Below are 17363 nucleotides of genomic sequence, written 5' to 3' on the forward strand. Positions count from 1 at the left end.
TTAACGATGGGAAGGATAGGGTGTGGTCGCAGTAAACAAAATACAGTCTGCAAATCACAAATTCAGATGTTTTGGACAACCGTCTTTTTTCATTCATGATTCATTATTAGTATTTTCCAGATTCAACAGGCCTACAGATGATTAAGGGCTGTGATTACTGTTGATGGATTGAAATGTCTATATGAGAAAGAAGACATTTTGATCCAGTTGAGGTTAAAATCCTATGTTACATAATGTTTATTGCAATAGCGTAACAATGAGGTTTAACATTTTGCATGATATTTTGCATACAGTCAACATATCATCTGAAAGAATCAGAACTTAAAGAAAAATATTGAAGATGTACAACTGTCACACATCTGATGTTTATTAAGAACTAATGACCTTATTCAACTAATACATTGACCTCTTGTTCTCAAAGCCATCCATCCTCTGATCTGATGCGGAGCCGGGAATGCCAAGTGAACAAACTGTTCTTTAGGGCCTCCATTGCTTCATTTCGGGGGTAGCTGCACCGAACCCAGGAACTATAAGTCTCAGTAATGGAAACAGTCCTGCTCTGCCTCCACGCTATGAATATTTCAGCATCAGTTCACTGGAGGCGGATCATAATAAGACCATCGCTTTTCACACTCAGTGGTGTTTTCATTGTGTATTACTTTTGACGATGTGTAATAATAGCCTTGGTAATGTGGACTCTGTGAAGGGAGAAAACCGGGAGGGAGAAAGATGGTGTTGTGGTGCTGAATTTATTAGTTCTAGCAATTTAGCACAGTGGCGTTCAATCTGTGGGGTGTGACCCATAAGTTGGTCCCAGCGGGCGACCAAAAACGCTGCAGGTTTTCATTTGTATTCCAACCATGTTTGAGGAAGGAAAATGGGAATACTGTCTGTAGTGAATTACAATAGAAAGAAATGAGATGAGAATTGCTTTATATTGATAATATCTCATGAGAATGAGAAGGCATGTTACTGCATAAAATCTAACAAGCGTACACCATAACGTGTCCTCATATGTGACTTTAATTGGGCTTTTAGGGCAGCCATAATTTCACCAAACACATAATATTGTCTGTAGGATAATGTACAAGGGATTAAACAATGAAAATAAAATTGCTGAAAATACCACCTTTACTCAATGTATCATAGTCATGCCTTAATAAATATTACAAAGATGTAGGCTATGGTTGACCTCTCAGATATGTTGGCTACTCAGAGTTTAAAGACTCTACAGGGCCATCTAGTGGCATCTTCATCTTAACTCCAAACGGCTAATTTTAACCAAAATATATTCCTCTCATTTTGTATTATTAGGCTAACTCTTGCACACATACACTTATTCTGATCAAATTTCCATCTAAGAATGAATAATTAATAATTTGAAAGCATTAATTTATTATAGCTCAAATGAATGTTTATAAAGGCAAAACCTCCTACATCACATCGATTTACGATTCGATTCAAAGTAGGCATATTCCTCTCGTTCATCTACTTACTTCGTTGATTTCTAGGATGCCGCGTAAAGAGTTATCAGCAGTTTTCTAAGCGAACTCAGGACCATTGAACATCCCATGAACTTGAAGAGCACAGTGCGTTTCCTTCACGGTGTATTGCGGAGGGCGTTCCTGATGCCTACGCGCCATACGGGGATCCATAAAGTAACTTAAGGTGAGGCGGTCGGCAGTCAATATGCTTCTGTCAAAGTCGGTGTGAGAAAGTGAAGAAGAAAAGAAGAATAAAGATATTTATCGTCCCCTCTCGCCCTGTCTTGAACGCCGTTACACGGGAATGGCTGGGGTCCGGGGGAGTGGATACCAGACTGTTGCACTCTTGATAAAGGTAAGGCACCTGACTCTTTGAACTCTTCGAAATAATGGATCTGCTCTCTTTGACTTAAAGACTATCGGAGGTCCTCGTTCCTCGTTTAACTGTTAGAAAACAAAAAGGTTTTAGGTTAGGTTAGGTTTTAGTCTTTTCATAAAGCTAAGTGTCAGCTTAGCTTTATGAAAAGTTTTTGTATTTTTTTGTAATGGGTTTTATATTTTTTTCCTTAAAATAAATTGGTATTACGTATGTAGGCCTAAATGTAATTTATGAAAAACGAACGACGCTTAGCTCACTAATAGATAACTTAAAAGGATGCAACTAATTGAACACACATTTATCTTCAGCGGGTGAAGGTAAATTATCCTGATTTGAGGAACTTCTGAGGAACTGTAACCTATTCCATCTTAAAATGGCTATCTGAAAAATGTCTTCATAATTTGCTACGAAAGACATAAGGATTAATTATCAATAGTATGTCTTCCAAGTTGATCTCTCACCCCTTTAATCTCGCTCTGTAGAACAAGTACACCTGTACCTAAACAACATCTTTCTATGAGCCTCCTAATGATTCACAGTATCCTAGCCAACAAATCCTTTCACTTTAGGTCTATTGGCATTTTAATGACATACAGCCAAGAAAATCCACTGCTGACCTCCTTATTGTTACTTGATATTTTATTCCAACCCTTTTTTTTTAAGAACATTATACTGATGACTAAATCTGCAAATATAGTCCGGAGGAGCGAGTGTATTTCCTGTCCAACAAAGACAGTTATCAGTTTGACAGTTACTTGGCCGAAGGCCTTACTTACAGTTGCTACAGTGGAAGTGACGTAGTGACACAGGTTCATAAGGATGGAAAGAGAAGAGAGTAATGTATTTTAAAGTTTTGCATCATGGCTTGAATAGATGCAGCTGGGACGGTCCAAGCCATTCATGCAAGAGCCTCTATAATTTTGAGTTGAATTATGTGGATTGATGGTGTCTTCGAATTCTGTCTAAAAGAGAAAGTCATGCTGTAGCAGCACACTTAAGAAGCACGTCTCCCCACCGGACACCCAGCTATAGAGATATAGCTGAAACGGATTCCTAAGTAGCCCTACACGCTGGTAGTTCATTAAAAGGACTAATAAACATCGTTCTCATGAGCGTATGACAGAAACAAACCAAAAGCAAGAGGGTTGATAAACGAAATAATACAATTGATCAGTATTCCAGAAGCGTACACCAAACGGCTCTTGCCAAGGCGGAATGTTCTTTCGTTGCCACAGGACCATCATCAAAAAGGCACTTGTCTTCTGGCGCTTTTCAAGGACGTCGATGGTTAAGCATGTTGGATGTGCAACAAGGCACCAAGGGTTCTTGTTCTCTTGTTATCCAAAGAATGAATGTATTTACATACAACGTACAGTATTTATTCTGGGAAATATAGCTCAACCATAATTGGTTGACAGATATTTGACATGACGTAACGATAGATGGCTTGCTTTTCTAGTTTCTAGCTTTTGGGGTTGCAAGATATGTATTCTATCAATCTATCAAGATTAAATATTATGTAAAACAATTATTTGATCTCTCTAAATTGCCCTGCATGAATGAAATATCAATAAATATATATTTGAAAGCGTAAGATGTAGCTACAACGCCCCCATATCTACTATTAAAACTTGTTTTAGCAGATATTAACTCATTAAAAAGTTTTTTATTGAAGGTACATTTTTCACCAGCACATAAAGATACACCCTCCTCCTGGGACATTTCCGGGAAAGACAATTCTCAATACCAAAGCCTATTTGAATAAAACAAATAAAAACAACTTTGGAAATGGACAATGTTTGTTATCAGCCAAACAATTATATCCCCTTTTGCCGTTTGTTACTGGACACAAAGCTAGTAGTGTCACTGGGGAGATATGGGGGGGAGGGGAGGGCTTGTGAAGTATAATGCAGATGGATCTTAAAAGTAACATGTGATAAGCAGACAGAACATCCTGCATGTCTGTATCTCTGCTCCTCTGTTGGTACTGAGCCAATATTTATCATCCTCCGTGACATGTGGGATCTACCAACACGTCCTCCGAGAGGGGGCCTATCAGAGCCAGCCTCAGACCAAAGGGAGAGCAGGCCCCGCCGTTTACCCCCCGCTGAACTGTTACTGCTGAGCTCCAATCACAACTGCACTGTCACCCATCTCTGTGCACCTCAAAACTATTTTATCACGATTGTCCAACCTGTGCGTCAGTGACGAGTCTGTGTTGTCCACCATCAACAAGGCTTTTTTTGAATGGCCAACAAAGTGGTTATAACTGCCCTGATGTGATCCAAAGAGATAATCAGTAGTGGAAATTGCACCCTTAACCCCCAAGAGTGAGCAAAAGGGTGCAAAGCCCCCTCAGTTAAAATATTATATCCCGTTAGTTTTGTATCCATATTTCCTTTTACACAATCTTCCTCCTCTGTCATTCTCAGCCAATTTGTTGTGTCACAGCGCTTCATTCAGCCGGCTCTATTGCACACATGGCCGTCAAAGTTAGACATTTTACCAGCTGAAAGAAATATTTTGATTGTCCTTCCCGATTGAAGTGTGGGTTGAATTTGAACGTTTAGGTTTACTTTCAAAGTTATGTACTACAAAAACGAAAAACTTTCACTGAGCAGCTGAAACAAATATCTGAATCACAACTCTTTTGAATAAGGGTAAGAAGAGGCAGCTTGGTTGGGCTTGTATTATTTTGTAGCTTTTTGGAAACACGTGGAAATAATCAGTTAAGAAATCAGTGTAAGCTTAGACATTATTTCATAATTTCCATTGCTGCCCAGAAGGGGATGTGTTAATGTTTTATATGCTAGAATAGCTAAATGCTTTGCACTACATCGATGAGGGTTGGCAGATCTTGACCAATATTGACCTGGACCCTATCGTTGTCATTAGCAGCTTATTAGGGCACGCATGTGGCAAGAGAGCTCGATAGTGAATTGTCCATGTCTTTAAAGCGGTGCAGTAGCCTGTATTCGTTTTGAAGCCCACCTGCCGCCTGTTTTTTTCCAGAGAAGGTTAAGATATGGATGAAGTATCCGTGACATCACCCATTGGTTTATGCACCACCATTATGAGGGTGTAGAGCTCACATTTATGGAGTGTCACCTATTTGGGAGGTTCTGGCAACAAGCAATGGAAACTTTCCATATTTTGCACATTGATGGCATAACATGAAAATGACAAGCCCCTGAGATCCTAAACAAGGTAAAAAAGGTATTGGCTTTCCAAAGAATGTGGACAGGTCCGTCTTTGTGCCTCCACCGCAGACCGCATGACGACAGTCAGCAGAAGTAAATGCTAGATCTTTCCACCCGATAGCAGGAGGCAAAATGGGCAGAGGCTTTCCCCCTCAATAGCCACCTGTTCATTCTTCCCCCCGCCTCCTGCTGCTTTAATAAAGGGTTGGTTTCAGGAGCTGTCTGGCCATCGCTGAGCTCACAGATATCACACCTTCAAGGGACTGATGCTGGGCGTCTGCTTCAATATGTCTGCTGTTTATTTACGCCCTGAGAGGAAGCCAGCTATTGTTTGAAGAGTCTTGCCGCTCTCCCAGCTCCCGTGGCGGTCTGCGGTCTGCAACTTCCATCTGCTGACGTCTTAAGAAAAGAGCTCAGAGTGTCTCCTTCTGTCCAATGTTTTCCGGCACACTCCCTCTCTTGTTGTCCCGGGTTTATTTCGTCATTATCCATTTTGAGTAACGCATTTATCTTGCCAATATTGTGTTGGTCCTAGAAAAAAACAAATTCTTCTCCAGTCTCTCCGAAAAAAAGAATGACCAGGACAACCAGAAAATGTTCTTCCCTTGTTGTGCTGTATGAACAGTAAACTGCTGAAAATGTTTGCAACCTATCGATCCGACATACCAATCTGTAAATGTGCATATGTGCTGACTGTGCCTTTTTGTGTTTTCATAGGTAAAGCCAGAGTTAACGTAGTAGAGGTCAAGGAGATCCACTCCATCTTCAGTTCTGACCCTCACATTCCCCTGACCACTACCCTGTTTCATCTTGTTCATCCTCAAACCAAGGATCAAAATGGTTCCTACAGATGAAAACACCACTATCTTCTCCATCATGGAGAACTGCACCAATTACACCAGCTCCACCAACTCCACCAACTCCACCAACTCCACCAACTCCACCAACTCCGCCGATGCCGATCTAGAGATGGACACGACCAAGACGGTGGCTCTGTCCATAGTGCTGACGGCCTTCCTCTTCTGCGGCGTCCTGGGCAACATCCTGGTCATCCTGTCCGTGGTGTGCCACCGCAACCTGCGCTCCGTCACACACTTCTTCATCGCCAACCTCGCCGCCGCAGACCTGCTGCTCAGCTCCGCCGTGGTGCCGTTCAGCGCCGTCTCCGAGGTCCTCGGCAAGTGGGTGTTCGGCCGGGCCTTCTGCACCGCCTGGGCGGCGCTGGACGTCCTCTGCTGCACCGCCTCCATCCTCAGCCTGTGCGTCATCTCCGTCGACCGCTGCCTGGCCGTCACCTACCCCCTGCGCTACCCGGCCATGGCCACCGAGAAGCGGGGTCTGGCCGCTGTGGTGGTGCTGTGGGTGGTGTCGGCGGGGCTGTCGGTGGTGCCGCTGTTCGGCTGGAAGGAGAGCGACCCGGAGGACGAGACGGTGTGCCTCATCACCGAGGAGCCGGGCTACGCCTTGTTCTCCAGCCTGGTGTCCTTCTACGTCCCGCTGGCCGTCATCCTGGCCATGTACTGCCGCGTGTACGTGGTGGCCAAGCGCAAGTCCCGCCGGAACCAGGGCGGCCCGGCCGGCGAGGGGCTGGCGCTCCGGATCCACCGCGGGAAGGCCCACGCGGCGGAGAAGGAGGCAGAGGAGAAGGCCACCGAGACGGAGGCGTCGACGTGCGAGCGGCGCGTGCTGGCGCTGAAGAAGTTCCTGACGTTCTCCCGGGAGAAGCGGGCGGCGAAGACCCTGGGAATCGTCGTCGGTTGCTTCATCGCCTGCTGGCTACCCTTCTTCCTGGTCTTGAGCATCGGTAGATATTCTGTCCCTATGTCTGCAGAGCACAATTGGTGTACTCTAAAATGTAGTGTTTAGATTTAGCCGCTGAAAATATAAAAGACAACAGCAAGACATGGACAATCTTACAAAAGTCATTGTTTAGTTGATGGACAGCCACTGTAGACCAAGTTCAAATGGATCATTTGAGATTCATGAGCGAACATAACCAAAGTGACTATTTATCAAAAGGTAGTATTGCATTCTTTCACCCCCAATACCAGAGTTAATTCGCAGATCCCCCCAAAAATACTAGCTTTATATATTATCTGTAGTCGTTTAGGCATTCACTAAAAGGGGCCCATTTTACCACCAGGTGAGAGTGTGATGATTAGCCATTCAAATCAGTTTCAATATCTGCCCTGACATAATGAGATCAGGATTGGGAGCTGAATAGATCAGTCACAAGGGCAGGGCAGATTTAGAAACAGCTTGTACTGCCTAATTGTATCCACACCTGGTGGTAAAATTGGGGCCCTTTAATACACACAGTTTTACATAATCCACTCTTCACACTCTCCCGGCAGACTCTATGATTGACTTCAGGGATTTAAACCACTGGCAGCAGAACAGGGCGAAGACAACTCACTGGAGGAGGATTTGTTTTGGAGGACAGACTAAACTATTGCCTGGCCTTTCACATGAGGAAGGCTGCTATACATAATCAGAATAACCAGACCTTGTATGTGCTTTGGCTAGCATTCGCCCATGCTAAACCTCCTTTAGTGCCTGAAGGCTGGAATCCATCTTCAGGGGACCATTTAAGCATTCCGATTTATACAAATCTCTTGGCCGCCCAACAATGACAAACAAAAAGGCTCTCAAGTCTCATGCATTGGGCGTGAGACACACGCATTTCAACCGATGCACACTCTCACACGCCACACTTCGTATTTCTCACGCCCACCAGCTTGTGCCACTATTTAACAGTGGAACAGGTAGGAATCAAATGGGTTCGCCGTACGTAGGGTGACCAGACATCCTCTTTTGCCCGGACTACCCTCTTTTTGAGACCCTTTTAAAAAAATGTGTCCGGGAGTTCCGGACACAATTCCGGAATTTCAAAATCGTCCGGGATTTTATTAAAGCCTCATACATGTTCACATTCAATTTGCGTTGCATTTCTCTGGGTCGTTCCAAAAACGAGAGCTATGCCCTTCCCTACTCCGTTCTGTTCTCTTTGCATTGGTGGAAGTGACTTAAGGGTTACCGTCATTTTTATCATTATTGTTTTATAGGGACAAACATTAACAAATTTCTCCTACAGGGGATTCATAAAGTTGTTTCTATTGAACAGAAAGAAACACTTGGTCAAACTTTACACACACTTTACCACAGCATTGGCCTACTGAATGCCACAGATATATTTTAAGCATTGGACTGAATGCAACATAAATATTTATTTATTTTTGCACGTTTGCAATGTTTGCAAGTTCAGGGGAAAGTATTTGCCTCTACTGGTGTTGCTTAGGCCAATAGCCTTTTGAGGCAGTGTTGTTTCTGAATATTAGTGTTAAGGGCCAATAATGCTTATTATCATACATTAGTCACCATGTCCTTATGGCACCACATTTGTATGCAGTCACATTTTAATATACAACCCCCCCTCTCTTCTGCTCTCCCTCTTGTCCTCTCATTTTGTTTTCCACCTCCCTATGACTTTCTCCTCCCCTCCCCTCCTCTCCTCTGTTTTCCTCTTGTCTCCTCTCCTCTCCTCTTGTCTCCTCTCCTCTCTTCTCTTCTCCTTTTCTCTTCGCTCCTCTCATCTCATCTTGTCTCCTCTCTGTTCTCCTCCCCTGCTCCTCTCATCTCCTCTCCTTACCTCCTCTCTTCCCCTGTTCCTCTCCTCTCCTTCCTCGCCATGTCTCCTCTCCTCTGTCCCCCCTGTTCTTCTCCTCTTCTAACTTCCCAACATCTCTTTCCTGCTGCTCTTGTCATCATCTATTAACTGCCTTCAAATTTTATTTTGCTGGAAACAGATTTTCCTTTGTATTGAGCCTATTGTATTCATGCCCCCCCCCCCCATGCACACGCTCACACGCCACACTTCGTATTTCTCACACAGAGAAATTACCAGGATATCGCCTACCACCTTTCACAGTGGAAAAGGTAGGAATCAAATGGGTTCCCCGTACGTAGGGTGACCAGACGTCCTCTTTTGCCCGGAATTGCCCTCTTTTTGAGACAAAAATGTGGTTGAAAAACTTGAGAGCCCTGTTGGTTAACTCCTGGGGCTACGAGTGTGATGCTATCAACGGGAAAACAAAGAGGGAAAACTTGGCTGGGCAGTTTTCTTCAAAAGAATCAAACTAGTGTATTCTCTTTTTATTTGTTTTATGTTTTTACTAAACATGTATAAACCCATGCAGCTGGTCTGTTGGTCAGTGGGCTGTAGGTTCCATTAGGACGATTTCCAAAAAAAAAGAAGCAAGAAGTTATCTCTAGTATCCACAAAAAGCCTCCTATTTGGAAAAGGGTTGACATTTAAATACAAATATTGCAGAACCAGTCTGGGCAACATTACGGTAATATGCTTTTTTTGTTTCCTTTTTCCAAGGGTCCTTCTTCCCATCATGCAAGCCGTCTGACACAGTGTTCAAAGTGTGCTTTTGGCTGGGCTACCTCAACAGCTGCATCAACCCCATGATCTACCCCTGCTTCAGCCAGGAGTTCAAGAAGGCCTTCCAGAATGTTCTGTGCTGCCGCTGCTTCCGCCGCAGGCGGAGGCCCACCCTTGGCCACTCCAAGAAGGGCAATGGTCCCAAGGCGGGCCACATGATGGTGTTAAACACTCGGGGGTGCTCCCCTTGCCGCCACCAGGGCCGGTCCACTTCGTCCGCTAGCGGAGGAAAGTGTGCTCGGTCACTTAAGGCCTGGTGCTTCTCTGCGCGCGACAGCAGCGGGACGCCCCAAAACGACCACACCACCACAACCAAGGGACAGGCGGAAAAAACCATGCACGCCTCCCTGGAAGTGGCCGGTGATGCAGTGTGATCTAGCTATTACTTCTATGGTTAGAACTGCAACATTCCAGTGTTCAACCTTAAACCGTCGCCACTCCAGCGTGTGTTAACCAGACGGGCACTGGATTTCATGTTGCAGCAGCCAAAACCGTCGAAGTGATTAGAGATCAGCCAAAGTCCGCAAAGTGAATCGACAGTGTACAGTTCTCAATTGTGTATATAATGTCCCCTTTTTAGCGTTGTTGACATAGGCCTAACTCTGCTAATCTGTTGAAGTGGCTGAATAGCCTGCAGCAGAGTAATTGATGATCATGTGTTTTAGTGCGTTCCTATATTGAATCGATGGACATCAATGATCAATCGACTTCTTACATTAGGTAAAAACACTGACTGAGAAATATTGTAACAGACTCTTATTGATTTCATAATGATACATTAAATGATATATCAATCATCCTGGGTTGATAGCTTAGTTAAGAGATGCCATTGGAAAGAGTAATCTCTGTTCACCGGTTCATGTAAACGACAGCGAAGCCCCTGGCCGGGAAACTAACCAAGATCTGACCTCGTACATATTCTCCTTGTCCTTCTGTGAACACTAAACAACTCCACTGATTGGTCTCAAGGTGAACAACATTGTGTTTTTCTCTAGTCTTATGTTGCGTCAGCAGTGTGAAGACAAGAGCTCTGTAACTCGATACCACGGCAAGTGATCTTAAAAGTCGTTTGGATAATGTGTTGCTCCTGTGTGACTCACTCACGTTCCACTGATGAGGTGACTCTCGATCTGAAGTGCCGAGAGAGACGTTTTTTGTTTTGGCGTGGTGTAATGAGGAAACAGAAGAAATGCATTGACATCAGTTGATGTAAAAGTGACTGACTCAATATCAGAACAGTAGCCTCTGATGTCCAGCGTTGCCATGACGATATATAATTTCATCCACAAACAAACTCATACAATTTATCGTCACATTAAATTGACGACCAATATTATCATATGTCAGGGCATGTTTGGTATGTTATGGATAGGAAATTATTAACAAAGAGTTTGCAAGTGGAGGATCTTACGCTGGGAAAAGAGCCGGAACGCCCATCACACCCAGCGCCCGTTTCTCTGTGAAGGCATCGCGCTTTACCTATTGCTCAGTCTTGATGTGGTCTTTAACATTCTAGGTGCACTGTATAATAGCCACACTGCTGATTGTTGCTTGAAAGCTTTTGTATTGATTGTTGTACAAGTGCTATATCCAATAACTAAAGATAGAATCAAAATTTTTACATTGTTTCCATATTCTTCTTTGTTTCCTTATTCTAAATTCTAAATTATTCCTTATTCTTATTCACTTTTAGTATTTTCCTGTTTGTTTTTTGTTAAGTGTATCTACACTGTGTAATAAGATGATACAAGTTTGACTTTCACTACTTTGCAAGTTAAGGAATTTGTCTGGTTTGTTCAGACCCCAGGTTAAATGTTGAAATTGTCTAGTCCAAGTTTGTCATTTGGAATATAATGGACGTCAATGGCTCGCCATTATAGCAGTTAAAATATTTCTTTTTCAAAGTTGAATGATTTAACACCATATGAAGAATCTCAAAAGGTAATCATGTACTACAATGTGCTAAACTTTGTTCGTAAAAAAAGAATGACAAATAATTGTGTTACAATGGACAAAATACCTTTGTAAATGGTAAATTATAGCCACATTATAATTTACACTTTACACTTTATACTTTACACTTTTATAATTTATAATTTATGCTTTTTATACCATCTTTTTTGTTTGCCGAATTGGTTTTTGTTTTTTGTTTTGTTTGTCTGGTCTTCTCCTTACTTTTAGCATTTCGTTTAGAATTGAGCATAGCATAGTATTTATATAGTGTCTACTTTTGTTTGTATTAGTACTTTGTCTTATTGTATTGTAAATAAAATAAATAAATAAATGTAAAAATAATAATAATTGTGTTAAAATAAAAGGTGAAGGTAAATTGGCAATGTTTAATCTTGAAACAGTTTATGTAAATATACAGCTCTTTCCATGATCGTATTGATTAAGAAAAATGCTTGTTTCATTAATATAATAAAATAATAAACCTTAAATCCATGAAGAAGAAAGAAGTTGATGAATTTTTTACATTATATATTTGGTCTCAGTCAAAAAAATTATTAATCTGAGAATAGGAAAGAGAAGAAATCAATGTAATCATGTTACATTATACTTGCATTGAGAGTGAGAGAGCCAAACAGTTATAGATAACTATGATCTTTATCAAGTGGTGGACGACCTTAACACATGTTGTTTTGTTATTTCTCATAGAAACCACGGTTAGCTGCATAATTTTGAACATGCTGACACAAGTACTTATATACTTATACTTATACTTATACTTATGCTATAAACAGATGCCAGTCCCTACAATACTTACGTGTTGTTGTCTTCGTGGGGAAAAGCAATCTTAATATTTAGTTACTGAGTTGCTATAACCTTAAATATTTAGAAGGGATATATTGCTGATGATGTACCATTGCTCAGAGCTCATCAGGCCTGTACACGTTAGCTGGTAAAACGGGGTGTGGCTATTCATATGATAGCATCAGACTTGCCCAATATTAGTCCAAATAGATTTTTTTTCAAGAACTTATTTTCAGGAGGAAACAATCAGTGTACTAGGTAAACATTCAAATTACACACAAAATAGCACTAATATACGTATAAATATATATAACATATATATAACGACAACTAACTATGTGTTAAGGTCGTCAACCGCTTAAGAAAGGTCATAGGCATATATCACTGGAAGGCCTGCTCGCGTATTATTTAATGTTATTCAATGTAAAGTATAGACAACTGCTATTATGTATACAAATATTTATATATATATATATATATATATATATATATATATATAACAATGACAGAGGCATGTGATCACTTAGCAAACCCAACCTCGACATGTTCCTCCGACGCTAAAACCAGCTCTCTTGTTTACCAACTGCCAAACTACAACCTCTGATGCATTATCTGGTTCAAGTTGAAAACCACCAAACTTGTCGAGGCGAGTATGTAAATAGTCCTCGAGCCATCTGCCGACGTGTGACTGAGCTCACTAAGTCAAGTTTACAGTCACGTTTATTTGATCAGGCATATATCCTATGTACAATATGAAAGGGCTCGGCAGAAACTTCAGCTCAAGTTCATTTGGATAACATCCCCTAACCATTAAGCCACTAACCCTAGGATTTGCGAGCTAATGTTCCAGAAATCAGGAAACAGGGAACAAGAAGTTTGCTCAAGCAAACGTAGCCCTATAAACCAGACTAGCACTTTAGGGTACTTTGAAGAAGGTCATATGTGGCAGGGGATAGAGCTTCTATTAAACAGCATTCCAACCGCATGATTCTTGATCAACGGCAGAGGCTTAAAAAAGAGGTTCAGTCTATGCTTGAGCACAAAATCGCTGAGGCAAGCATTAGCTTATGGAGTTCTCCTTGTCTTTTGGTAGACAAATCTGACAAAAGTGATGGCTTTTGTACATATTTTTGTAAAAGTGAATGACGTCCCAAAGCCTCTCCTGGAGGATTGTGTTTCTTGTCTCGGTAATGGTAATTTTGGGCCAAGCTGGATCCTTTAAGAGGGTATTGGCAGATCCCTTTAACCTTTAAAGAAATAATTGATCATGCCAGATAATTCATACAGTCTACTGTTGATATGTGTATTGTACCTGCTACCTTCCAGCTGTTGGTGACCACTGTCTTGTCTGGTCTGGCCGGTTGTCACTTGGGCTGAACCTGAATATTTACAACATCCGGATATTCATGAATTGGAAAGGTATTGTTTGATGACATTTATTATTTTTTAACGTTGAAGCATATTCGGGGACTACTGGTTAGGCTAGGTTAACTTTCGTCTGAATATCCCAGCTTTCAAATATATATGTAGGGTGCTAGACGTCCGAGAATGCTTCACATCTACGCTTCAGTTGAGGTAATAGCAGCCATCATCAGAATGGTCAAATACGGGACGACCAAATTATCATTCTTTAGTTTTGGGTATTCAACGTTTATTAGAATATTCTGGTAGCACTTTGACATCAGCGTGTCCTCCCCCCCCTCCCCCCAACACACATGCAGTTAGGGTGTAAATCGTTTTAGAAGGGTTTTAAACGTATAGATGCTTTTTCAATGGTCAAACCAGTCAAAAAGAAGCAAGAAAGATATACCTACTAATAATAACGTGTTTGTATACTAAACATGAAAAAAACAGGAAGTGATACGTTTCTTTCTATGGCGATCCGTCCCCCACAGTGGTGCCAGTCACAGTGTGATTCATCACCTGGTATATCACCTGTATTCAAAATTGTGCACAATATTCGAATCACCTATTAGCTTTGTGATGATTGGAAGTAGCCCTATAGGCCTTTCACACATGCCCTGTAAGCCGGATACTCTCCGGATTATACCTGCAGGGGCTGTATGTGTGAACGCAAATCTGACCTGATTCTCTGGAGATGATCCTGTGGCTAGTGTGAAAGGCCTCCTACTCTCATACAGTGGAACTCATGCGAGTTTTGAAACTTGTAGGCTGCGATGAAGCTCTGCCGTAACCAAGTCAAACTCACACATTTTGGAGTGGATCCCAACGCCAATGATTTTGCTATTTTGTGTTATTAAAAATGGTTTGTGCCAGCCGACCACATTAAGCAGCTTGCCGCTTTGTTTGATTGTTTCTGCAGTGATTACGATTAATCTCTCAAAATGTGAGTTCGGCCAAGAAACAGTTATGTCTTTAGGGAAGGCTTTGGGCGGGGGTCAGACCAGTGCCAACTTTCTCACAATTACTCTACTATTGAAAAGTAGGCTTTTGCACTGATTTGGCATTGAAAGACTTTGAGGTGTATGTCGGTTTTTGTTCTCCATTGCTTTTGGTGTACATCCCGCAGTTGAAAAACACAAGCCAGAGGAGCATGCAGTGGAGCCTGGGTCTGTAGGACTTCTATGTGGTGGTCCGGCATATCTGTGGCCGGAACACGGTGTTGTCTGACACGCCGTTCGCACTTGAAGTTCTAATTCACTAAATTGTGGGGGTGTAAGGCGCTCTGGCTTTGTGTTCCCTTTACTTTGTCTCCCTCTACCTGTACCTCTCTCTGTACCTGTCTCTCTCTCGACCTGTCTAAAATACCAGTCATCATCAAGACTTATCTTTTTAAAAAAGCTAATTTCCCTTTTACTGTTTATGCATTATATGTTTAAACAACCTGTTTTCCTCTCTCTTAAACTCTGTAGCACTTTGAGATTTCTGAATGTAATTTAAACATATTATTTTTAAACATATTATTATTATTTATTATTACGACACTTTGAGAAGTGAGGTGTCTGAGGCTCTGAGCACAACGGCCTGGTCGCATGGTAATACTGAAGACTCTGGGGAAAGATATCCATGATAGAATACACAAGGAACATCAGAGCTATCACCTTGGCTTGGTGGCTACTAGTGGTGTCCTCAAAGATCAAGCCAAGGGTTTCGGTCACGTAAGTTGTGTTGTGGGCTGAGAAGAACAGAGCAGGGAGCTAAAGTTTGACGCAACCATCAAAGGCAGTGCCTGACACCATAGGACTGAGAAAGAGAAAGAGAAAGGGGAAGGGACTGCCTCTCCCAAGCAGCAGATATCCAGTAAAATGACAGAACACAGAGGGCCCAGGAAACTGTTAATCCCCTGCCAGCACTGAGGGCCGATACCTCACAGTAGGTCTGGAAGGGTCAGCCGGCCAGTGGAGAGACCAGACTTATGAGGGAGGATAGAACCCAGACCTGTGGTCACACAAACAGAGACTATGGTCTACTCTGAATATTGGTAACGGAAGAAAAGGGGGGAAGAGAGTGATTATGTCGCCAGGGTGTTGTGTTGAACTGAGAGGGAGAGCAGTTAATGTTCTATGAAAGACGAAGCCTCCGTCTGGACATTGGATATTCTTTTGGTCAGTTATTTTGTTCAGTGGTTTCCAACATTTTGGATATTATTGAAGTTCTAAAAACGTCCATACATTATATAGATAAAGCCTGTCAACAAGCCCGGGTCCTAACACACCTCTAGTAGACGAGGAACCACCATCCATACACTCCCCAGCATCAATCTTCAAACGCAGCGTATTCCCACAGAATCACAGAGAGGTTCATATACAACGCTGTCTTCCAGACGAATTTTATTTACAATATATTCATTGCACTTTATAGAGCTATTTGTTGTGTCATGTCGATTGACATATGTTATCTTTCACCTTATATTGTGTTGTCTTCTTATGAGCTGTATGTATGTATATATATATACTGTATATATATATATATATATATATATATATATATATATATATATACTGTTAGAGGAGTCAACCAACCTTGTCTGTGTGGTCATAAAACGTTAAGTAAACCCCAAAATCACTTTTATTTGCGTCTCACAAACAGTTCCCTAATATCATTGACCAAAACCTATGATGTTGATGGGGAAGGGTATTGGGTGGCCATTTTGATGCCACCGTCAATCTTCACACTCAATGAAGTGCCCTGACTTCACATGGTAGCCTACAAGTTAAACAGCAAGTAAACACACGCTGCCGTCCTGGACTACAGCCGGGTGTCAACAACACGATACACCTATTTAGTGGTATGTGTCAACTTTTTAGGATGTTAATGTCATCATGTTAACCGTGTGGACCCTTTCACAGGCTAGTCAGGAGGGTCGATGGGATTGCAGTGATACCACTCGGTTCGACCCCTGCAGAATGTGTTAACATAGAAATTGGAATTTGTAATGATTAAAAAAAGGGGATCTGGGAGTCAAATGATATTGCTGTAATTATAATTGATTTATTATAATCTCTTTCAGGTTCAAGTTCATATTCAACACAACTGCACTTTCTTTAATTGCCATCCATGTTTGTTCTTCTTCGAACAAATAGTAGAACAAAGTCAGGCGCGACAAATGAAATAACTGACTACCGACTAAGTGAGTTACAGCCCAGAGGCTAGCATGACAAATTATATAAATACTATCAGTGTTTGGGTAGGACGACGAATTGGGCCACGGAAAGTTAAGACTGTTTAGTAACCATCCTTTCAAAGAAGAATTATCAAATATTATTATCATTATATTATTAGTCAAATAATTATTAAATATACTGTTTTATAGAGCATTAACCCAAACAGTTTAGGGAGAGAAATATTAATTAAACAATGAAAAGAGTAAGTGTATCGTTAGATTTACAAAATAATTATTAATCTGGTTTTAAAATATATACAAAATATTAAAAACGGTAAACTGATTCAAAATAGGCATACAAATATTAATAATAAGGAATTAGATCATGATGGACATCGTCGATGTCTGAGTCAACATAAAGCCAATCAGAGTTCGGGTTACATCTTGCAGACTTAAGTGGCACAGTCGCAGCAACTGTGTTGGTTATTTGCTAAAATAGCATGGGAGATGAATTGCAAAAAGGTGACAAAAGGGA

The 17363-nt window shown here is 41.6% G+C and overlaps 1 protein-coding gene across 1 annotated transcript; it reads left to right on the top strand.

Moving 5' to 3' along the window:
* Positions 1-5984: 5984 nt before the first annotated feature.
* LOC130372803 (alpha-1A adrenergic receptor-like) lies at positions 5985-9884 on the top strand (the record flags this gene model as incomplete). The annotated part of the gene is made up of 2 exons (XM_056578963.1): positions 5985-6867; positions 9448-9884. Coding segments are annotated over 2 exons (1320 nt in total), but the record flags the coding sequence as incomplete, so codon positions are not given.
* Positions 9885-17363: the final 7479 nt, after the last annotated feature.

Source organism: Gadus chalcogrammus, chromosome 19, assembly GCF_026213295.1.
Source record: "Gadus chalcogrammus isolate NIFS_2021 chromosome 19, NIFS_Gcha_1.0, whole genome shotgun sequence".
NCBI lineage: Eukaryota > Metazoa > Chordata > Actinopteri > Gadiformes > Gadidae > Gadus > Gadus chalcogrammus.